Below are 24,038 nucleotides of genomic sequence, written 5' to 3' on the forward strand. Positions count from 1 at the left end.
GAAATATCTGACCTGTATTTATTTTTATTTTTATTTATTTATTTATTTTTAGAGAGGGGGGGGAGAATTTTAATATTTATTTGTTAGTTTTCGGCAGACACAACATCTTTGTTTGTATGTGGTGCTGAGGATCGAACCCGGGCCACACGCATGCCAGGCGAGCGCGCTACCTCTTGAGCCACATCCTCAGCCCTGACCTGTATTTATATATTTTATAAAATTTACAGTTGAAAAAGATTCAGATGCCCAAATTCTCCAAATATACTTAAAAGTTTTCTGATAAAATAATCAAATATGGCCAGATGCAGTGGCACATACCTGTAATCCCAGCAGCTCAGGAGGCTGCAAGTTCCAGGGCATTCTCAGCAACTTAACAAGACCCTGTCTCAAAATAAAAAAAAATAAAAGGCACTGGGAATTGTGGTTCAGTGGGTTCATTCCCAGGTACTAAAAAAAAAAAAAAAAAAAAAATTGCTTGTAAGGAATTAAAGTTAGGATATAATAGGGCTTCAAATCCAATGCTCTTTCCATTATATCATAACATTGCTAGGATGATGAAGAAAAAAAATTTTTTTGAAAAGGGAAAATCTGAGACCAACAGTAAAGATAAAACTAGCAAGACTTTAATTGGACAGCTTTATTATTTACTGTTACTGGCATGCTAGGAAAAAAAGTGATCAAAGCTTATCTTAAAAACTAAGAATTTATTAATGTATTACTCATTTTTATTCTTACAGGAAATTAATATGCAGCTGACTGACATACTGAACAATGTGCAACGGATAATAACCCGCTATACTCCTGATGATCTTACCTCACTAACTGAAAGGAGGAAGTCTCTCATAGAATATAAGAGAAAAAGAAGAACCGAAGTTTTGGAGAAAGTGGCTTCTTATTCGAAGGGTATTGAAGTTAGAGAAAAAACCCTTACCCACATTCTGGCCTGGTTGGAAGAATGGAGTAAGTTTCTATAAGTGACAGTTAATGAAAAAGAGAAAAGAAATGTAAAATTTGAGCAATTAATTAGACTGAAGAAGAAAAGATTAGGATGTTACTCAGAGAATGGTAGTCCTCTGTTCCAGTAAGAACAACACAAGAAAAATACAGGCTTATTCACTTATTACTAACTATTCCAAATTCTTTAGGTTTTTTTTTTTTTTTTTTTAAAGGCAGTACTGGGGGTTAAACCCCAGGGCCTTGGGATCACGCAAGGCAAGCGCTCCACCACCGAGCACTTTTTAGTTAATTTTGAGGCAGGATCTCATTAAATTATCCAAGCTAGTCTGTGAATTCGCAAGAGGCTAAGAGCTGGGATTAAAGGTATGTCCCACTAAAACCAGCTTTCTTACTTTTATTAAAAAAGACCAGCATCCTCCTGCCCAGTGTCCTCATGTTTAATTATTCCCTCACCTTGAACATTTTCCACCAAATAGCCATGACTCATTCCCTGCTTAACTATCATTTTAAAATGAGGTATTCTCTGACCATCCCCATTTCCTACCAACTGGCATTCTACATTACCCTTTTTCTTTTTAAATTTTTGTTTATAAGATTAGTATCTGCCATTTTATATAACTGATTTTCATTTTTATTTTTCATCTGTTCCTTTCCCTAGTTTGAAGTCTTGAATAATACATGACAGAGCAGACATTGATGGAATTAAAGAATGAATAAGCTAAGAATACAAAAAAAAAAAAAAAAGAGGCTTTCATTTGGCTGTTAAGAACTAATGCATTCATGTTTTAGATACTTACTTCCCTGAGTCAGGAAAATAAGCTAAGACAGACACTTTTCTTTTTCCATAGGTACTGGGGATTGAACCCAGGGATGCTCTACCTCTGAGCTACATCCCCAGACCTTTTTAAAATTTTTATTTTGAGTCAAGTTCTTGCTAAATTGCCCAGCTGTGCACTTGTGATCAGGAGGCTACTCAGCCTCATGAATAACTGGTATTCCAGATGTGCACCACCACACCCAGCTCCAAATGGACACTTAATAACCTGATTCAGATTTTTATATCCAATAGTTCCTATTTATCCTCTGTTCCAAGTTTTGTTTTTTATAATTTCTTCAGAGAAAAGGCTAAGAATAACAAGTTCAAAATAACTATATCTCAAAGTACTACTATAGAGTAGCCACCTAATATTACAAGAGCATGTAATTATAATTATTTATCTTTTTTGCACAAAAAAACCTTTTTTACTCTCTTCAAGGTGGCATTTTGTCTGAGATAACTGCAATGGATATTGACAAACATCACCACTGGATAGCACAAATGCAGATGTTACCAGAAATGCTAAAAGCAATTGAGAACAATGTCAAGACACTGCATAGAATCAGTATAATTTTTCTTGAAGAAAGGAGGAAACAAAAGAATAGAACACGTAAGGGTACTTTAGTGACTTTGGAAATAGAATTTGACTTTTTTTGAAAACACAGCTTTATTGAGGTGTAATTTCATACTGTAAAATTCATAATTGCATAATTATTTTCAGTAAATATACATAGTTGTGCAGTGATTACCATGATCCAATTTTAGAACATTTCTATTATCCCAAAAAGATCCTTTGTGTTCATTTGTAGTCTAATCTCATTTCCAACCACAGTACCAGACAACCACTAATCTACTTTCCCTCTCAATAAATTTGTTTTTCCTGGATATTTCATATGAACAGAATTATTAGTATGTGGTATTTTATGCTTTCAATTAGCATAATGCTGAAAAGCCATGTTTCAGGGCTTATTGATAGTCTCTTCTATTGCTGATTGTATATGGTTTTTTGGATATAGCACATTTTCTTTCTTTCTTTTTTTGGTACTGGGGATTGAACCCAGGGGTGCTTAACCACTGAGCCACATCCCCAGCTCTTTTTTATATTTTATTTAGGGATAGGGTCTCACTGAGTTGCTAAGGGCCTCGCTAAATTGCTAAGGCTGGCCTTGAACTTGGGATCCTCCTGCCTTAGCCTCACTGGGATTATAGGCATTTGCCAATGTGACCTAGCACATTTTGTTGCTCCATTCACCAGTTGATAGACATTTGGTTTGTTAATGGCTTTTTTGAATAACGCTGCCCAAAACACACAAACAAGTTTTTGTGTAGGCATTTATTTTGTGTACATACCCTAAGACTAAAATGGCTGAGTCATGAGGTAAATTCAATTGTTTTCCAAACATTCCCACCAGCAATGTATGAGAGTTTCTCTATATCCCCAACACTTGCTATTGTCTATCTTTTTAAAAAATTATTTTTAGTTGCAGATAGACACAATACCTTTATTTATTCATTTATTTATTTTTATGTGGTGCTGAGGATCAAACCCAGTGCCTCACATGTGCTAGGCAAATGCTTTACTACTGAGCTACAACCCCAGCCCTTGTCTGTCTTTTTTTATTATAGCATTCTAGAAGTAGATATGAAGTGGCATCTCATAGTTTGTATTTCCTTTAACAACTAATTATGTTGAACATCTTTTTATATGCTTATTAGCCATTCTTATACCTTTTTTTTTGGTGACATGCCTATTTAAACGATTGCCCTTTTTCACAGTTTATTTTTAACTGATAAATATTAAATGGTTAAAGAGTACCATGTGATGTTTCCACACACATAAACAATGTGTAATGTTCAAATAATAGACTTGCCCACATTCATTATTGAATTTTATAATTTCTTTCCCTCCCTCCCTTCCTCTCTCTCTCTCTCTGGTTGTATAATTTCAATTATATATATATATATATATATATATATATATATATATATACACACACACACACACACACACACACACACACACATACACACACACATAATTTTTTAACAAAGCAATTACTATATATATATATATATATATATATATATATATATTTTTTTTTTTTAAATCTGTCAACAGCCTTTATTTTATTTATTTATGTGCAGTGCTGGGAATTGAACCCAGTGCCTCATGCATGCTAGGCAAGCACTCTGCCACTAAGCCACAACCCCAGCCCTCCCTTTTAAATATTGAGACTTGTTTTCTAGTCTAACACATTGTCTCTCCTGGAGAATGTTCCATGTGTACTTGAAAAGAAAATATACTCTGTTGTGGGGCAGGGTTTTCCAAAGTTGGTTTATATTATTGTTCAAATCTTCTCTGACTGATTTTCTAATTGTTCTATCCATTATCATTTGTTTATTTTTTTAGGTGTAGATGGACACAGTACCTTTATTTTATTTTTTAATTTTTATGTGGGGCTGAGGATCAAACCCAGTGCCTTATACATGCTAGTGAGCACTCTACCGCTGAGCCACAACCCCAGCCCCTATTCTATCCATTATTAAGAATCGGATATTGGGCTGGGGATGTGGCTCAAGCGGTAGTGCGCTCGCCTGGCATGTGTGCGGCCAGGGTTCGATCCTCAGTACCACATACAAATAAAGATGTTGTGTCCGCCGTAAAACTAAAAAATAAATATTTTTTAAAAATATTTTTAAAACTAAAAAATAAATATTAAAAAAGAATAAGAATGGGATATTGAACTCTCCTACTCAATAGTCGCCTGTTTTTCCTGTTAATTTTGTCAGTTTTTGTTTCATGTATTTGGGGGCTCAGTTGTTATGTTCATATATGTTTATAATTTGGGCAGCTTCCTGAGGAATTGGCCCTTTATTGTTATAAAATGTGTTCCTTGTCTTTACAATCATTTTTCTTTTGTCTTAAAGTCTTTTTCATTTCATATAAGAATAGTCTCTTCAGCTTCTAGGTGATTACTATGCCCAAAGCACATTTAACTATCTTCTTGTTGTTTTAAATCCTGTTTCTTTCTTCCTTTTTTAAAAAATATTTTAGTTGTAGATGGACACAACAGCTTTATTTTATTTTTTGATATTGTGCTGAGGATCGAGCCCTGTGCCTCCCCTGCGCAAGGCAAGCGCTCTACCACACAGCCACAACCCTAGCCCCACATTTAACTTTCTATCATTTAACTTTCAACCTTTTTGTGTCCTTAGACCCAAAGTGTGTCATTTGTAGTTAGATTTTGTGGGACTTTTTTCTTTTAATACATCTGATAATCTCTGATTTTTGGAATATCTAAAACATTCATATTTGATGTAATTGTTGATGTGGTTGAATTTGTGCCATTTTGCTGTTTTTCTGACTATTCTTTTTTTATTTTTATTTTTTGCAGTACTGGGGATTGAATCCAGGGATGTTTTACTACTGAGCTACATCCCCAGACGTTTTTAGTTTTTATTTTGAGAGAGGACCTTCTTAAATTGCCCAGGCTGGGCTGGGGACGTGGCTCAAGCGGTAGCGTGCTCACCTGGCATGCGTGTGGCCCAGGTTCGATCCTCAGCACCACATACAAAACAAAAGATGTTGTATCTGCCGATAACTAAAAAATAAATATTAAAAAATTCTCTCTCTCTCTCTCTCTCTAAAAAAAAAAAAAAAAAAAAAATTGCCCAGGCTGGCTTTGAGTTTTGATCTTCCTACCTCATTCTCCTAAGACGCTGGGATTATAGATATATACCACCATGCCAAACATTGTTCCTCTATTCATTTATCACCTTCTGTGTTCAACAGATAATTTTTACACAACAATTTATTTCCACTCTTTTACTCTTCCTTTGGAGTAATTTCCTTAGTGTTTGCTCTAGGTATTGCCGTATACAATAATCCCACTTCTCTGTAGCTTTGCTCTTTGCTGTTTCAGTTACTTTTGTAACTCATCCCTTTATCTCTGCTATATATCCACCCATAAGTCACTTGGTCACCTAGTTGGTAATCATACTGAAGTCACAGTATCATAGTGCTTAGGTTAAAGTAACCCTCATTTTACTTAATACTGAGCCTATTTAGGTCATGTTTGCTTAATCATCATCATCATCATCATCATCCTCAAAGTACAATGGAATTGATGCTGGTAATTTGGATATGCCAAAGAGAAGCTATAAAGTATTTTTCCTTTAAGTGAAAAGGTCAAGGTTCTTGAATTAGTCAGGAAAGAATAATAATTACATGCTGAGGTTGCTAAGATCTATATAATAATGAATCTTCTATCTATGAATCATGATAAAAGAAAAAAATTCACGCTAGTTTTGCTCTCATACATCAAACTGCAAAAGTTACAGTGAATGATATGCTTAGTCATCACCTTCCTTCATCTTATCACATAAACATTATATCATCTCACATTATAGCAAGAAGCAATTCCCAATTTTCTTTGTAATTTGCAATTCAACATGATGTTGAATATCTTTCCATGTTTATTATATTGTCTGTATATCTTGTTTCTTACTATTATTATTATGTGTGTACGTATATCTATGTGTTACTAGGGATTGAACCCAGAGATGCTCTATCACTGAATTATAGTCCCAGCCCTTTTTATTTTGAGATAGAGTCTGGCTAAGTTACTGTGACTGGCCTCAAACTTGTAATCCTCCTTCCTCAGCCTTCTGAGTTGCTGGGATGCAGGGTTCCAGACATGTACCATCACACCTGGCTCTTATTTTCATTATTTGAAGAATAGTTTTACTAGCTGTAGAATTCTTGGCTAAGTCTTTTTCTTTCATCATTTTCAACATGTCACTCTACTGCCTTTTGGCCTCCACTATGTCTGATAAAAAGTGAGTTGCTAAATTTACTGTGGTTCTTTTGTAGTTCATATGTCTCCCTTGATGGGAATAAGTAATTTTTTCTCTTTCTGGTTTAAATATTTTCTCTTTGACTTTCAACAGTTTGAGTATGAGGTATGTAGATATGTTACCCTATTTAGGAGTTCACTGAGCTTCTTGAATTAGGAGATTAAATATTTTTCGTCAACTGTGAGATGATTTTGTCTTTTTAATTTTTAAAATTCTTTTCTGTGACTTTCCTCTCCTCTTCTTCTGGAACTTCTGTTACTTGTACATTGGTATGCTTGATGGTTACCCCTATAGTCTGAATATTTGTGTCCCTCCAAAATTCTTACACTGGAATTTAACCCCCAAGACGATAGTAGTAGAAGGTGGGGCCTTTGGTAGTGACTGAGTCAGAGGGTTGTGAATGGGATAAGTAACCTACAAAAGAGGCTCAGGAGAGATCCTTTACCTCTTTCACCATGTGAAGTTGTTGTGAAAATGCAGTTGTCTATAAGGAAGTAGGCTGTTAACAGACACCGACTCTTACTTGAGCATGGACTTCCGGGCCTCCAGAACTTTGAGAAATACATTTCTGTTGTTATAAGCTACCCAGTTTGTAATTTTTTTAAAAAGAGAGAGAGAGAGAGAGAGAGAGAGAGAGAGAGAATGTTTTTTTTTTTAATATTTATTTTTTAGTTTTCGGCGGACACAACATCTTTGTTTGTATGTGGTACTAAGGATAGAACCCGGGCCGCAAGCATGCCAGGCGAGCGCGTGCTCTACCGCTTGAGCCACATCCCCAGCCCCCCAGTTTGTAATTTTTAATAGCAACCTGAATAGATAGTGTCCCACAAGTCCCTGTGGCTTTGGTCACTTCATTCTTTTTCTTCTCTGCCTTTCATATTGGATTATCTCAATTAGTCAAGCATTATATTTGCTGAATATTTTTTCTTCTGTCAGCTCAAATATGCTTTTGAGATGTTTTGGTGATTTTTAATTTTAGTTATGTACTTTTTTTTTGGGGTGGGGGATTGAACCCCAGGGGCATTTTATCACTGAGCTATATCCCCAGCCCTTTTTATTTTTAATTTTGAGACTTAGCAAGAGGGTCTTGCTAAGTTGCTAAGGTTGAACTTGTGGTCCTCCCATCTCAGCCTCATGAGTCGCTGGAATTACAGGTATGTACCACCATGCCCAGCTAATTGTGTAGATTTTATTTTTTAAACAATACCTTTATTTTATTTACTTATATGTGGTGCTGAGAATCGAACCCAGTGCCTCACACATGCCAGGCAAGTGTGCTACTGCCGAGCCCCAGCCCCAGCCCCAATAGTGTACTTTTTAACTCCAAATTTTTCACTTGGTTTTCAAATTTTCATTTACTTATTTTTGCGGTACTGGGGATTGAACCTGGGGTGCTTTACTACTGAGCTACAAAAGAGGCCTTTTTATTTTTTATTTTGTGATAGAGTCTCAATAGCCTCAAAATTGAAATCCTCCTGCCTCAGCCTCCTGAGTTGCTGGGATTATAGATGTGTGTCACTGAGAAATCCATATCTTTATTGATATGCTTTATTTGATGAGAATTATTACCATATTTTCCTTTTATTTTAAATATGGTTTCCTAAACTCTTTGCATAAATTTATAATTGCTTTTTCTTTTCTTTTTTTTATTTTTTAGTTTTTTTCGGCGGGCACAACATCTTTATTTGTATGTGGTGCTGAGGATCGAACACCCGGGCCGCACACATGCCAGGCGAGCGCGCTACCGCTTGAGCCACATCCCCAGCCCAGCCATATCCCCAGCCCTATAATTGCTTTTTCTGAAGTCTTTTTTTTTTTTTTTTTTGTGGTAAGTCCAGCATCTGGGCCCTCTCAGAGACAATTTTAATTGACCCTTTTTTTCCCCTTTATACATGTCACAGTTTCCTTTTTCTTTGCATTTTCTTTTCCTTTTTTTTTTTTTTTTTTTATGTTGACAACTAGGTGTTTTAGATATTACATTGTAGCAATTCTAGGTTCTAATTCTCCTACCATTCCAGGGTTTGTTATTGCTGCTTTGTTTTATGTTTTAGTGACTTTTGCTTGGACTACTTCTATGGAGTCTCTCTCTCTCTCACAATGTGAAGTCACTAACATCTCTAGTTAGTTCTTTTTATTTATTTACCTATTTATTTTTAAATATGTATTTTTATAACTTTGTTTTATTTATTTTTTTAACGTGGTGTTGAGGATTGAACCTAGCTGCCACTGAGCTACAGCCCCAGTCCCTCAGTTCTTCTTTGTTGCTCCTTTCTTTGTCTTTTTAAGCCCAAATTCCTATGGTTATCCTTGGGTCAGTATAGCTTATTGGTTAATAAATTATCTGCTAATCACTGACCCAATAAGCCCTCTTCTCTGCAAATAAATTTGTGTATAGTTTAAGGATTGCTTGACAATCACCCGCCATTGTTCCCACCTGATCCTTAGCTTCAAATCAAGTCATCCCCTTAGACAGTAGAGCTGTTGGTCCTCACAGTAGGCCTGACTCTGGTAGAACTTGAGGCCATGGATCTGGGGTTGGGGTGGTTGGGGATGGAAGCAGCTCCAGGTTACCAAACCACCACTTTTTTTTTTTCTTGAATAAATGCATCTCAATTTGTTGTATATCTTTGGTCAATTTATAAAGTCCAAAAATGATTGTTTTTACACCTTTGTCCAGTTTTATCATGGCTTTTAGGGGAAAATTTTTGTTGAGTTTATCACTGAGTCATTCTGGAAATTCCTTCAATGTTTGTCAGTTGATTTATGGCCCTTTGAAAGAATTAAAGTTAGGGGCCTGGGGATGTGACTCAGTGGTAGAGCACTTGCCTATCATGTGGGAAGCACTGGGTTCAATCCCCAGCACCACATAAAAATAAATAAATAAAGACATTGTGTTCATCTACAACTAAAAAAAAAAAAAAAAGAAACAAATTTAGCTTTGATTCAGAAAAGGTAAAATAAAGACAGAACCCAAGAAAGAAAATGGAGTCCCTCTCCTCTCTGAGAATACCCATACTCTTCCTTGAGAGTGTCCCCTTTTCTCCTTTCCCATCCCTTTTACTCTGAGTGACATGTATGAAATCTTCCTGACTTGAGTGCAAAAATTAGTATGAATGGGGAGTTTGCCTCACTTTCCCAGAAGACTCCAGCCCTGTAATAACAGAACTTGCTACTAGTTCTGCCTGGTGAGGTGGCACACTCCTGGAATACTGACAACTTGGGAGGCTGAATGCAGGAAGATTACAAATTCAATCACAAGGGATCACTCTTACTTCTGGACTAGGGGTGTATATCAGTAATAGAGCACCCCTGGCTTCAATCTCCTAGGACCACCAAAAAAATAAAAAATAAAAGAGAGAAAGAAAAAAGAACTAAGCATAACCAAAGCCAGAAAAAAGTTTCAGTTTATATTTTATCTAATTCCAAAGTTGTAACTGAAAGTAAGTTGAGGTCACAACAGAATTAATATTTCACACCCTGGAAGTAGAATTTCTAGGTGATTGTGGAAAAAAAAAATCTTTCTGAAACAATATTGCTGTATTTTGGAGCTAACGCTTTCTGAGGAATATTTATCCTATCATTGTCCATTAATTTAGGCTAAATTATTTTTTTAATTACCACTGAGCCACAACCCTGAACCAATTTAGGCTAAATTCTTTAAGCTTAAACATTAATAGAGCACAATTAAAGGAGAAATGCAATTTCATTGTTTTGTGTTGTATTTATTCTTCCAGAATCTAGAAGTACTCTGTGGAAATCTTGGAAAGATAGAGTTGTAAAACGACCTGCGACAGCCCATGCCTTAAAACCAGATCAGATGATTAGCGATCAATTTGCAACAAATATGAAGGTTTCAGAAATTCAAGATATGCTACAGGAACTCATAGGCACAACAATGTTCAATAAATTGGAAAACAGTGCTATTAAATATATATCATCAACAATAGTCAACCTTTCTAAAGCCTTGTGTATACTAAGTGACAATTTAAAGGCTGCCATTGACTTCCCAGTTGGCAGTATGTACGAAAATGAAACAAGAGAAGCAGAAAAAGAGCGCTCTCAGAAAATAATATACAGTCTCAGTGAACAAAATGAAATGCTTCAGCAGAGACTTAAAGATATAGAAGAAAAATTTGAACAACTTATTAAATCCAAAGCTATTATTGGACAACAACTGTACACATCATTGTCCACATCTTCAGCCTTAAAAGTATTATCTGAACAGTCATCCACGACCAAAGCTGATGACATAGAGGACACTGTGGACAGTATTTTAAGCAAAGAATTTGAAAATATTTTAGATGAATCCCAAAGAAAAGGAACCAAAGGCACTGGGAAAAAGTGGGAGGCAGCTCTTTCATATACAGCCCAAGCTGAAGCAACCCCAGAGCTAAGTGAACAGCCTGATGAAGATACTACTGGAGATGATATATCACTGAAGAAAGGTGATGACCATCAAAAAGATGAAACTGACTATCATGAATCACAGAAAAGAAGGTACTCACGTGAGGCCTCTGAATTAAATCTGATTGATGGTAAAGGTGAACAGAAAGTCTCAGAGGACAAACCTCGTCAACGATTTGAGCTAGAAGCACTGGAAAAAAAGAAAAAAGAAAGAAAACCCTTTTCTCAAGGCAAATCAAAGCCATCTGTTGAAACAAAAAGCAAACATTTCTCTTCTACTGAAACAAATAGCCAAGGTGACAGAAGTGGAACAAGGAGTACAGGGGAACAATTCAGAAAGGTCAGACCTGAACAAGAACTTGAAAAAGGCCCAATTTCCTCAGAGATAAAATCATACTCCTCTAGTGAGTCAGTGGGCAAAGAGATCAAAAGCAAAATGAGTAGATCAACAGAGGCAATCCAGTTTAAGAGTGATTTCACCTCTGAGCCCCAGAAAGTTGAAAAAAAGGGAAAGAAACACCAAATCCTTCCAGGACAGACCACAAGCAAAGAAGGAATAATAGAAGAGAAAGAACTGTTATCCTTTATCAAACAAACCCAGGCTCAACTACTTGTTAAATCACACTCAAAGGTCAAGATGGCTAAAGAGGATTTAGGAAGTCCAGATGGCAAAAGTGAACAGGATAACCTAGAATTATTTCAAAAAGCCATACTGGCTTTCCTAAAAGAGAAAATTGATAACATAGGAAAGTCTTTTCGTACAGAGAGTGTGCTAAAGGAGGAGAAATTATTAAAAAAAGAAGAAGTTGAAAAGTTAGGAGTTATAAAGGCAAAAACAGAGGAATATTTCCAAAAAGTGGCTGAAACTGTGACTAAAATCTTGAGGAAATACAAAAATATAAAAACTGAAGGACAAGTTGAAGAGAAATCTTTGAAACAAAAAAAGATTGTCTCATTTATGCCAGATTTTCAGAAGTCAAAACCTGAGATTAGCTCAATTCTTGAAAATGAGAGCACAGACCCAATAATTAACAATTTAATACGAATTATATTGACTGAATTAGAAAGAGATGTTCCAACAATCTTGGAAGGAGAAGACTACAAGGAGAAAGATAAAAAGAAGCAGAAGGAATATTTGCCAGAAGATCAAGAAAAAATATCCAGCATGCGTGAGCTGCAGAAGCCGAAACAGGAAGAAGAGGTAGGGAAAGAACGAAAAAAACAGAGGACTCAAAAGAGGATTGAGCAAGATGGGAAAGAAAATCAAAGGAAAAGGGACAAAGAAGTGCAGCAGCAATCCAAACAGCAGCAGTCGGAAGTATGGAAGAAAACGACGAAAGAGCGAATGGTGCCCTTGGAGAAGAAGAGTGAAGAGATGATGGGGCAGATTCAAGATCTGGTAATTACAGGGGAGAAAGACAAGAAGCAGAGCAGAGGGACAGAAGACTTCAAAAGGCAGAGGCAGTTCAAAGAAAAGGATAAGACTGAGAAGAAAAAATCTGTAGAACCAACAGAAATGGCCATCCAAAGACCAGTGACATATTCCAGAAGGAGGAGAACATTGAAACATGAATCTCAGCTATATGAAGAACAAAAGATCCAAAAGAATCTTGAGACAGTAGAGAGTCTTCCTGCAGGACAGAGTCCCATACCAGTCACTCCTCCCACCTCAACATGTTCCTCCCTAAACAGCACCCTTCCTGCTTCTGAAGAGTCTCTCACAGAGTACATCACTCTCAGTCCTGAGCAAGCACAGGCGCTAGGGATAACTCTCACCCCTGAGCAAGCCCAAGCCCAAGGGATCACTCTCACCTCTGAGCAGGCACAGGCACTGGGCATCACTCTGACTCAAGAGCAGGCCCAGATCCAGGGGATCATTCTCACCCCTAAACAGGCCCAAGCACAAGGGACCACTCTCACCCTAGAGCAGGCCCACACACAGGGGATCACCCTCATCCCTGAGCAGGCACAGGCCACGGGGATCACCCTCACCCCTCAGCAGGCCAGGGCCGAGGGTATCACCCTCACCCCTGAGCAGGCCCAGGCACTGGGGATCACTCTCACCCCTCAGCAGGCCCAGGCACTGGGGATCACTCTCACCCCTCAGCAGGCCCAGGCCCAGGGGATCACTCTCACCCCTCAGCAGGCCCAGGCACTGGGGATCACTCTCATCCCTGAGCAGGCCAAGGCCAAGGTGATCACACTCACCCCTGAGCAGGTCCAGGCACTGGAGATCACCCTCACCCCTGATCAGGCCCAGGCCCAGGGGACCACTCTCACCCCTGAGCAGGCCCAGGAAATGGGGATCCCTCACACTCTGGAGCAGGCCCAGACACTGGGGATCACTCTAGCCCCTGAGAAGGCCCAGGACCAGGGGATCACTCTCACCCCTCAGCAGGCCCAGGAACCAGGGATCACTCTCACCCCTGAGCAGGCCCAGGCACGGGGGATCACCCTCACCACTGAGCAGGAACAGGCACTGGGGATCACTATCACTCCTGAGCATGCCCAGGCCAAAGGGATCACTCTTACCCCTCAGCAGGTCCAGGCACAGGGAATCACTCTCACCCCTCAGCAGGCCCAGGCATTGGGGATCACTATTGCCCCTGAGCAGGCCCAGGCCCAGGGGATCACTCTCACCCCAGAGCAGGCCCAGACACTGGGGGTCACTCTCGCCCCTGAGCTGACCCAGGCCAAGGGGATCACTCTCACCCCTGAGCAGGCCCAGGCACTGGGGATCACTCTCACCACTGAGCAGGCCCAGGCCAAGGGGATCACCCTCACCCCAGAGCAGGCCCAGACACTGGGGATTACTCTAGCCCCTGAACAGACCCAGGCCAAGGGGATCACTCTTGACCCTGAGCAGGCCCAGGCCAAGAGGATCACCCTCACCTCTGAGCAGGCCCAGGTACTGGGGATCACTCTCACCCCTGAGCAGGCCCAGATACTGGGGATCACTCTCACCCCTCACCAGGCCCAGGCACTGGGAATTACTATCATCCCCGAGCAGGCCCAGGCCAAGGTGATCACACTCACCTCTAAGCAGGCCCAGGCACTGGAGATCACTCTCAACCCTGAGCAGGCACAGGCCCAAGCCCAGGGGATCACTCTCACCCCTCAGCAGGCCCAGGAAATGGGTATCACTCACACCCTTGAGCAGGCCCAGGAAATGGGGATCACTACAGCCCCTGAGCAGGCCCAGGAACTGGGGATCACTCTAAGCCCTCAGCAGGCCCAGGCACTAGGGATCACTCTCACCCCTGAGCAGGCCCAGGCATGGGGGATCACCCTCACCCCTGAGCAGGCCCAAGCACTGGGGATCACTATCACACCTGAGCATGCTCAGGCCAAGGGGATCACTCTCACCCCTCAGCAGGTCCAGGCACAGGGAATCACTCTCACCCCTCAGCAGGCCCAGGCATTGGGGATCACTATTGCCCCTGAGCAGGCCCAGGCCCAGGGGATCACTCTCACCCCTCAGCAGGCCCAGACACTGGGGAACACTCTCTCTCCTGAGCTGACCCAGGCCAAGGGGATCACTCTCACCCCTGAGCAGGCCCAGGGACTGGGGATCACTCTCACCACTGAGCAGGCCCAGGCCAAGGGGATCAACCTCACCCCTGGGCAGGCCCAGGCACTGGGGTTCACTCTCACTCCTGAGCATGCCCAGGCCAAGGGGATCACCCTCACCCCTGAGCTGACCCAGGCACTGGGGTTCACTCTCACCCCTGAGCAGGCCCAGGCCAAGGGGATAACTCTCACCCCTCAGCAGGCCCAGTCCAAGGGGATCACTCTCACCCCTAGGCTGGCCCAGGCCAAGGAGATCACCCTCACCCCTGAGCAGGCCCAGGCCAAGGAGATCACCCTCACCCCTGAGCAGGCCCAGACACTGGGGATTACTCTAGTCCCTGAAGAGGTCCAGGCCAAGGGGATCACTTTCACCCCTGAGCAGGCCCAGGCACTGGGGATCACTCTCACCCCTCAGCAAGCCCAGGCACGGGGGATCACCCTCACCCCTGAGCATGCACAGGCACTGGGGATCACTATCACCCCAGAGCAAGCCCAGGCCAAGGGGATCACCCTCACCCCTGAGCAGGCCCAGGCACTGGGGATGACTCTAGCCCCTGAGCAGGCTCAGGCCAAGGGGATCACTCTCACCCCTCAGCAGGCCCAGGTCCAGGGGATCACTCTCATCCCTCAGCAGGCCCAGACACTGGGGCTCACTCTCACCCCTCAGCAGGTCCAGGCGGAGGGGATCGCTTTCATCCCTCAGCAGGCCCAGGCCAAAGGGATCACTCTCACCCCAAAGCAGGCCCATGCCAAGGGGATCACTCTTACCCCTGAGCAATCTCAGGCATGGGGTATCACTCTCACCACTCAGCAGGCCCAGGCCAAGGGGATCACTCTCACCCCTCAGCAGGCCCAGGCCAAGGGGATCACTCTTACCCCTGAGCAATCCCAGGCACGGGGGATCACTCTCACCCCTGAGCAGGCCAAGTTACTGGGGATCACTCTCACCCCTGAGCAGGCCCAGGCCAAGGGGATCACTCTCACCCCTCAGCAGGCCCAGGCAATGGGGATCACTCTCACCCCTCAGCAGGCCCAGGCATGGGGAATCACTCTCACCCCTCATCAGGCCCAGGCCAAGGGGATCACTCTCACCCCTGAGAAGGCCCAGGCACTGGGTATAACTCTAGCCCCTGAGCCGACTCAGGCACAGGGAGTCACTCTCACCCCTGAGCAGGCCCAGACACTGGGGATCACTCTCACCCCTGAGCAGGCCCAGGCCAAGGGGATCACTCTCACTCCTCAGCTGTCCGAGGCACTGGGGATCACTCTCACCCCTCATCAGGCCCATGCACTGGGGATCACTCTCACCCCTGAGCAGGCCCAGGATAAGGTGACCACTCTCACTCCTCAGCAGGCCCAGGCACTAGATATCACTCTAACCCCTGAGCAGGCCCAGTCCAAGGGGATCACTCTCACCCCTCAGCAGGCCCAGGCACTGGGGATCACTCTAGCCCTTGAACAGGCCCAGGGACAGGGGATCACTCTCACCCCAGAGCAGGCCCAGGCCAAGGGGATCACTCTCACCCCTGAGCAGGCCCAGGCCAAGGGGATCACTCTCACCCCTCAGCAGGCCCAGGCACAGGGGATCACTCTAGCCCCTCATCAGGCCCAGGCACTGGGGATCACTCTCACCCCTGAGCAGTCCCAGGCTAAGGGGACCACTCTCACCCCTCAGCAGGCCCAGACACTGGGGATCACTCTCACCCCTCAGCAGGCCCAGACACTGGGGATCACTCTCACCCCTGAGAAATCCCAGACACGGGGTATCACTCTCACCCCCGAGCAATCCCAGACACGGGGGATCACCCTCACCGCTGAGCAGGCCCAGGCACTGGGGATCACTCTCACTCCTGATCAGGCCCAGGCACTGGGGATCCCTCTCAACCCTGAGCAGTCTCAGGCACGGGGGATCACTCTCACCCCTTATCAGGCCCAGGCACATGGTATCACTCTCACTCCTCAGCAGGCCCAGGCCAAGGGGATCACTCTTGACCCTGAGCAGGCCCAGGCCAAGGGGATCACCCTCACCCCTGAGCAGGCCCAGGAAATGGGGATCACTCTCACCCCTCAGCAGGCCCAGACACTGGGGATCACTCTCACCCCTCAGAAGGCCGAGGCCCAGGGGATCACTCTCACCCCTCAGCAGGCCCAGGCATGGGGGATCACCCTCACCACTGAGCAGGAACAGGCACTGGGGATCACTATCACTCCTGAGCATGCCCAGGCCAAAGGGATCACTCTCACCCCTCAGCAGGTCCAGGCACAGGGAATCACTCTCACCCCTCAGCAGGCCCAGGCATTGGGGATCACTATTGCCCCTGAGCAGGCCCAGGCCCAGGGGATCACTCTCACCCCTCAGCAGGCCCAGACACTGGGGATCACTCTCACCACTGAGCAGGCCCAGGCCAAGGGGATCACTCTCACCCCTGAGCAGGCCCAGAAACTGGGGATTACTCTAGCCCCTGAACAGACCCAGGCCAAGGGGATCACTCTCACCCCTGAGCAGGCACAGGTACTGGGGATCACTCTCACCTCTCAGCAGGCCCAGGTTCAGGGGATCAATCTCACCCCTCAGCAGGCCCAAGACTTGGGGTTCACTCTCACCCTGAAGCAAGCCCTGGCACAGGGGATCACTCTCAGCCCTCAGCAGGCCCAGGACTTGGGGTTCACTCTTACCTCTGAGGAGGCTCAGGCACAGGGGATCACTCTCACCCCTCAGCAGGCCCAAGACTTGGGGTTCACTCCCACCCCTCAGCAACCGCTGGCACAGGGGATCACTCTCACCCCTCAGCAGGCCCAGGCACAGAGGGTCCCTTTCACTCCACAGCAGGCACAGGACCTGGGGATTAGTTTTAACTTTCAGCAGGCCCATGCTCAAACTGTCACTCTTTCCCCTCAATCAGCTCAGGTATTTGGTGCCACTCTCACTCCTGAGCAGGTTCAGGCATTGCTGCCCCCTCTCCCTTCTGGTCAGGCAGTAGGCATCACCCACACCCCCAAGCTAGCACAGGCATTAGAAGTCCCTCTTACTGAAGAACAGGCCAGAAAATTGAGGGTTTCTATCACTCCAGAAAAGTTTCAAGGGGCATCAAACATTATTAGCCTGGAGCAGTTCTATGCATTGAGGGTCACTCCCTCCCTCCAGCAGGCCCAGGCACTTGGCACTCCTCTCACCCTGGAAAAGCTCTCCACATTGGCTCCTTCCACTCTTAGACCATTTCATGAATTGAAGACTTTTTTCCCCACTAAACAATCCATTCCATCAAGACTATCTCCAAGCCCTGGCAATCCTAGGAAAGGCCAAGGAATGCATATTCCTTCTGGCCCAGGAAAGCTCTTGGCACCACAAATCTTTCCTACCTCTAAACAGATTCTGGTAGGTAAAGGTCAATTCATTCCTGCACAGTCTGCAGCACCAGAGATCTCTCCCAATCTTGGGAAACTCCCAATATCTTGGGTCCCTCCCATTCCAGGACAGCCCCTTGAACAGGAGGCCCTTAGTTCTAGGCAGTTCTTCATATCTAGGGGCCTTCTGACTCCCCGGCCACCTCTGATATTGCAGACCCCTGTCACTCCCAGGCAACCTCTTATATCAAGACTCCCATCCACCTTTGGACAGATCCCCAAACTCCGGGATCCTCTGTCTCCTGGAAAGCCCTTGGTTCCTGAAGCCTCTTCCATCCCCAGGGAGCTTCAGGAATCTGGACCCAGCTTTTTGGAGCAGCCCCAGGCACTCCGGCCTTCTGCCACCCCTGAGCCCTCTCCCTATCTGCAGACCTCTTCTCTCTTTGGGCAGCAACTGGCACCATGGATTATTCCCGGGCAAGTTTCACCACTATGGGTCCCTTCCACTCCCAGATATCCTTCCACATTCTGGCCTCCAACAGCCCCTGAAAAGCCCCAGGGAGTTTTGTCCTCTTCTGTTGCTCAGAAAAGATCAGCAATTATTTCTTCTTTGAAATCTAAACCAGCTTTGGTTCATCCAAGTGCTCCAGATTCTAAGGTATCTCAAGCTCCTTTCACCACTAAGAAGGCCCAAATATCAGAGGTCTCTGACACTTCTGAAGAAACCAAGATGCTCCAAGATACTTCTGCCATGGGACCATTTGAAACATTTCAGTCCCATCTCACCAATTATAGGATACCAATATTGCAAACCCCTCACATTGATGGGCAGGCCTTTCCACCTCTCATGAAACCTCAAATGTCACTACCTTCTCTAATAACTCAACTACCCAAAATATCACAGATCTTACCTGCTCAGTGGGACCAGAAATCTCGATTCCCTCCTATAGACAAGCCCTGGATTCTGCCTTCAGTTTTAGGCATCAAGAAACCAAAGGTGACAGTGCCCCCTTCCTCTCCCCAAGAGCTTGAAGAAAAGAGATATTTTGTTGATGTAGAGGCTCAGAGGAAGAATCTGATACTATTAAATCAGGCCACAAAAACTTCTGGACTCCCTTCGCAGCAACATACAATGGCTAGGAATCTCATAATTGAGACATTTCATAGGAACAATATTCGGCTGGGATACCTGTTCCGCAAGTACATTGCCTATAGCCTGATCCAGCATGCCAGGTAGATGTAATTATCATATCCAGTTTTCTGGTACAGTTCTGATTTCAAACACTCCCCCTCATTGCCTAGAAGTATATTCATATTTATCAGATCATATGCTTTAAAGCATTCTTATAGAAGTTCTGTGGGATGGAAACTTGTTTAAGATAGCAAAAACAGGGGCTGGGGTTGTGGCTCAGTGTGGCTCAGTGCATGTGTGAGGCACTGGGTTCAATCCTCAGCACCACATAAAAAATGAAATAAAGTAAAGGTATTGTATCCTTCTACAACTTAAAAATTTTAAGATAGCAAAAGCAGATTATTTTTAAATGTGTATTTTTTAGTTGTCAATAGACCTTTATATTTTTTTATATGCAATGCTGAGGATTGAACCCAGTGCCTCTCATATGCTAGGCAAATCCTCACAACTGAGCCACAACCCCAGAACCAGTAGATATATTTTTTAGGAAATAAGAAATTTATATATATATATATATACACACACACACACACACACACACACACACACACACCTGTAATCCCAGATGCTCAGGAAGCTGAGGCAGTGAGGCAGGAGGATCACAAGTTCCAGGCCAGCCTCAACAACTTACCAAGACTATCTAAAAATAAAAAGGGTAGGGAAAGGAGGAGGAGGAGGAGGAGGAAGAGGGGGAGGAGGAAGGGAAGAAGAAGAGGAGGAGGAAGAGAAGTAGAAGAGGAGGAGGAGGAGAGGGGAAGGAGAAAGGAAAAAATATATATAACTTGATCCATTTCATCTATCTATATCTCTAGTAGAGATTCTAAAATATATTTTGTGGATATTATAGATGATCTCCAAAATATCAACTTGAAAAGCTTAGAGATGCTTGACAGTTATTCTGAATCTCTGTCATCTTCAGTTCACCAGAGATGTATGATTTTAAAATGGGAAATGACAGGTTATATACAAGATGTTATAGCAATTTTGCTGCTGGTCTTGATTTTTTAAAATTTCAAATATCAGAAATGGGTCAAAGTAAATAACAATTGTCTTGCTATTCTCAAAATTTGTGTTTGAGGTTACTAACCTATTATTTAGGAAGAAATTTTTAATCTCAAATTATAGGATGCCAAATTTAGGGGCTGGGGTTGTGGCTCAGTGTTAGAGTATTCCCCTAGCACACGTGAGGTTCAAACCTCAGTACTACATAGAAGTGAAATAAAGATATTGTGTCCACCTATAACTAAAAATACCCATAATATCAGAAAAGGCTATCATTAATTTTATGAACAGCTTACATAATTTATCCAATACATCTTTATTATGTGCCAAGCATTGCTCTAGGTGCTAGGGATACCCCAGGAAAGAAAACAAAGTCCCCTGTTCTCTTAAAATTTATATTTTAGGAGGTCAAATTCATTTGGAAACTGAAGGATTGGAACAAAGTACAAAAGGAAAACTTCTTCAACCTATAATCAGAACTTCTAATTTCAAAGCTTAAGTTAGTTTTGTTGAAAAATGTTTCACTGTATACTTTTGTTTAATTTTCTCTTTCCACATTGAGGAACCCCAGGCTTTTAAATATGATTTTACATCTAAACACTTTCATCCACTGGCTTTGAACTTGCAATCCTCCTGCCTCAGCCTCCCAAGCCACTGGGATTATAGGCGTGCACCACTGTACCTAGCCCAAGTTTAACTTTTAAAGAAAAATTTATAATCCTTAGTATAGGGTAACTGTAACCACAGGTCTGCATAGGTTAGTGGCAGTGACAAAAATCAAAGTATAACTTTAAATCTCTTGTATGTTTAGGAAACTGTGTTGATGATCAAAAATAGACTTATTATCTGATGTATAAATGCATCTCATTTTTGTAATAATACAATCTTTTACATAGTACTTAGACAAAACTTGGACAAATATATTAGTTCCATACTTAGAAGTTTCTTGTATTTCTTTTCTAGTTGCTGACCTTTTCTTAAATTTACATTCTGAAACAATCCTTATGAAATTTCTGAATTTTTCCAATTACTCCTAATAAGATGAAATATATTATGCTATTTATAATACTTTAATTGAAACACAGCTGAAACATTTTGTATTCTTTGCATATAAAATTACACCTGCTAGAATTTTAGTAACCTTGTTTTCACTATAGACCCAGAAACAAAGTAATCCTAAAGAGTACTTGAATTTATATTTAGCAGTTGATGTTTTAGTAGTAATTTTAACTTTGCAATTTAATCGGAGGTCTCCTCTAACAAAAACACATTTATATCCCATCTGATTCAAATGTATGATATGTCAAGATCATTGTACTGTCATGTGTAACTAATTAAAACAAAAAAAAGAAGGAAATCATCCCTCATTTATGAAAGCAAACCCCCCCCCACATTTATGAAGATTAATCCCATTTATTTAATATATGTATTTTTTAGTTGTAGATGGACACAATATCTTTATTTTTATTTATTTATTTTTTATGTGGTGCTGAGGATTGAACCCAGGGTCTCATGTATGCGAGGCAAGTGCTCTACCACTGAGCTGCAATCCCAGCCCTAATCCCATTTATATTAATCTAATTTATTCATTTTTTTTAACTATTAGCTTTAGGTTACCCATGAAAACCAGAATATCAGACTCGTGTAGTTAACAGTATAAGTCATCTTTTCCCTGCTGAAGAAAAAGACTAGAAGCAATGGACATTATACTTCAAACATTTTATAGGAATTGGCACTTTACTGAATTCCTGACCACTTAGAAAAACATCTTTAATCTTATCTGGTTAGCCAATTTAAATTGAACTTTTTCTTAAAGGCTTAAGTCATGTGACCTAAAAGACACTTGGATCCATTTCTTTCTTTTTTAAAATTTAACTTATGAGCACTCATTTATCTATATGCTAATTTTGGGACCAAAACATATGCTATACAGTTGCACATAAATATACATTAAAAACTGACAAAACACAAAAAGTTTTGAGCTTTCCCTTGAATAACTGGCCTCTGAAAAGACAGAAGAAAAAACAGATAGAGCTAAAAATAAAAACTCTACATTAGACAAAACAAGACTAAGCAGAACAAAATGGCGGGGGGGGGGGGCTGGGTTGTGGCTCAGTGGTAGAGCGCTCGCCTAGCATGCATGAGGAACTGGGTTCAATCCTCAGAACCACATAAATATAAAATAAAGACATTGTGCCAACCTAAAACTAAAAAATAAATTTTAAAAAATGTGAATTTACCACAAAAAGTATGAGCTTAAAAAAAAAAAGAGCACAAGTTCATGGCCATAATTACTCTAGTAAAGAAGCATGTAGAACATCTCCATCAGACCAGAGATCACTTTTGGATCAGAATAGAGTCAGTCCAGGTATTTAAAGGACATGGGAGCTCATGAATTCCTAAAGAAAAAGCTTCTCAAGGTAAAGAAAATTTGTACATATGGGATCTTTCAATTTTCCTTCCCTATGCCCAACTTTTGAGGAGAGAAGAGGAAACCCCTCCAGAAGCAGGGTGTCCCCTGATATTTCCAGGTTTATCCTATCGGCTTCCTGAAGCTGAATCTCAGTGATTTGGGGTAATACCTGCTGTGTTATTCCAAAATAGAATGCAGACCGCTTAAGCATCCTCAAAAGGTTGAGGACCTAGCACAGCTAGCCTTTCCAGATCTCTTCTATCTCTCTCTCCTGTTCTTTTTGTTGTTGTTTTTACCAATATTTGAGAATCTGTCATTTCATTAGAAGATTTTATGTTAGATGCTATAGACAAACGTGTTATATTTTATGTTTCCCTCTGGAGACAATTTTCCTATTCCCCCAGTTGGTAATCAGGCCAGGTTCGGATACAGAAAACAAATTTTAAAAAACACATTTAAGGGGCTGGGGTTGTGGCTCATCAGTAGAGCACTTGCCTAGCATGTGAGAGGCCCTGGGTTCAATCCTCAGCACCACATAAAAATAAATAAAATAAAGGTATTGTGTCTAACTCCAACTAAAAAATAATTTAAAAAAGAAACACATTTTAAAAAAAATGATTTCTATTGCCACTGCCTGTAGACAATAAGGTACCCACTTTTATATCCAAACTTACACCCTGGTCAGCTGCCTTTAATTATCTCAAGCTTTCCTCAGTTCCACACATTCATTTTAATATATTTAAATTTTTATATTTTCTTCAGAGTTATAAAATATTGAAGTCATGATTTTGTTAATTTTAACAACCATAAGGACCAAACTGAACATAGTTAATATAATGTGTAAATGGGGTGTCTACTTTTTTATAATTTAAAAACACTATGTATAAAGATGTGAAAATGATGGGCTGGAAGATTTGGCTCAGTTGGTAGAGTGCTTGCCTCATAAGCACAAGGCCCTGGGTTCAATCCTCAGCACCACACACATACACACATACACACACACACACACAAAAAAAAAAAACTATAATAAAATATTAAACATCATTTTAAAAAAGATGTGAAAATGAGAATAAACTTTAATTGATAGAGTTTTCTATAGAATATATTCATTATATCTAATTCAGAAATATATTTTACAAACAAGTTCTCATAGTGTCCTTAAAATATGTTGTATCTCACTGGCATCTTAAGATATACTCTACCAACCATTTCCACAAGCAATGCGGAAGAGGGTGACTCTCAAGGACTGGTGGGAGAATGAGATTAACTTTACATCTCTCTATTCATCCAATGACATCTGCTTGAAGGAGGGATAGCCTCTTCCCTTCTCTTTATTTCTTTCTGTCTTCCAAATCTCTCCTGTTCTTTAGCATTAGGGAGGAACTTACTGAGAGAGCAGAATCTCAGAGCACAATAAAAGAGAAAAAAGTCTTTTATGTCCCATAGTAGCTTGGATTTAAAAGTTACACTTTCCTTCTCTG

General features: G+C 41.9%; 1 protein-coding gene across 1 annotated transcript in view; it reads left to right on the top strand.

The window, feature by feature from the left end:
- Fam186a (family with sequence similarity 186 member A) overlaps positions 1–24,038 on the top strand; it is a 63,092-nt gene that overhangs the window by 23,390 nt on the left and 15,664 nt on the right. Inside the window, exons 2-10 of the mRNA XM_071609281.1 lie at positions 738–960; positions 2,214–2,384; positions 10,366–12,929; positions 13,002–13,229; positions 13,410–13,649; positions 14,232–14,411; positions 14,988–15,209; positions 16,146–16,757; positions 16,830–19,183. Coding sequence (XP_071465382.1) covers positions 738–960; positions 2,214–2,384; positions 10,366–12,929; positions 13,002–13,229; positions 13,410–13,649; positions 14,232–14,411; positions 14,988–15,209; positions 16,146–16,757; positions 16,830–19,183 — 6,794 coding nt within the window. The remainder of the gene's footprint in view (positions 1–737; positions 961–2,213; positions 2,385–10,365; positions 12,930–13,001; positions 13,230–13,409; positions 13,650–14,231; positions 14,412–14,987; positions 15,210–16,145; positions 16,758–16,829; positions 19,184–24,038) is intronic.

The sequence above is a fragment of the Marmota flaviventris genome, chromosome 3 (genome assembly GCF_047511675.1).
Source record: "Marmota flaviventris isolate mMarFla1 chromosome 3, mMarFla1.hap1, whole genome shotgun sequence".
In the NCBI taxonomy this organism is placed as follows: Eukaryota; Metazoa; Chordata; class Mammalia; order Rodentia; family Sciuridae; genus Marmota; species Marmota flaviventris.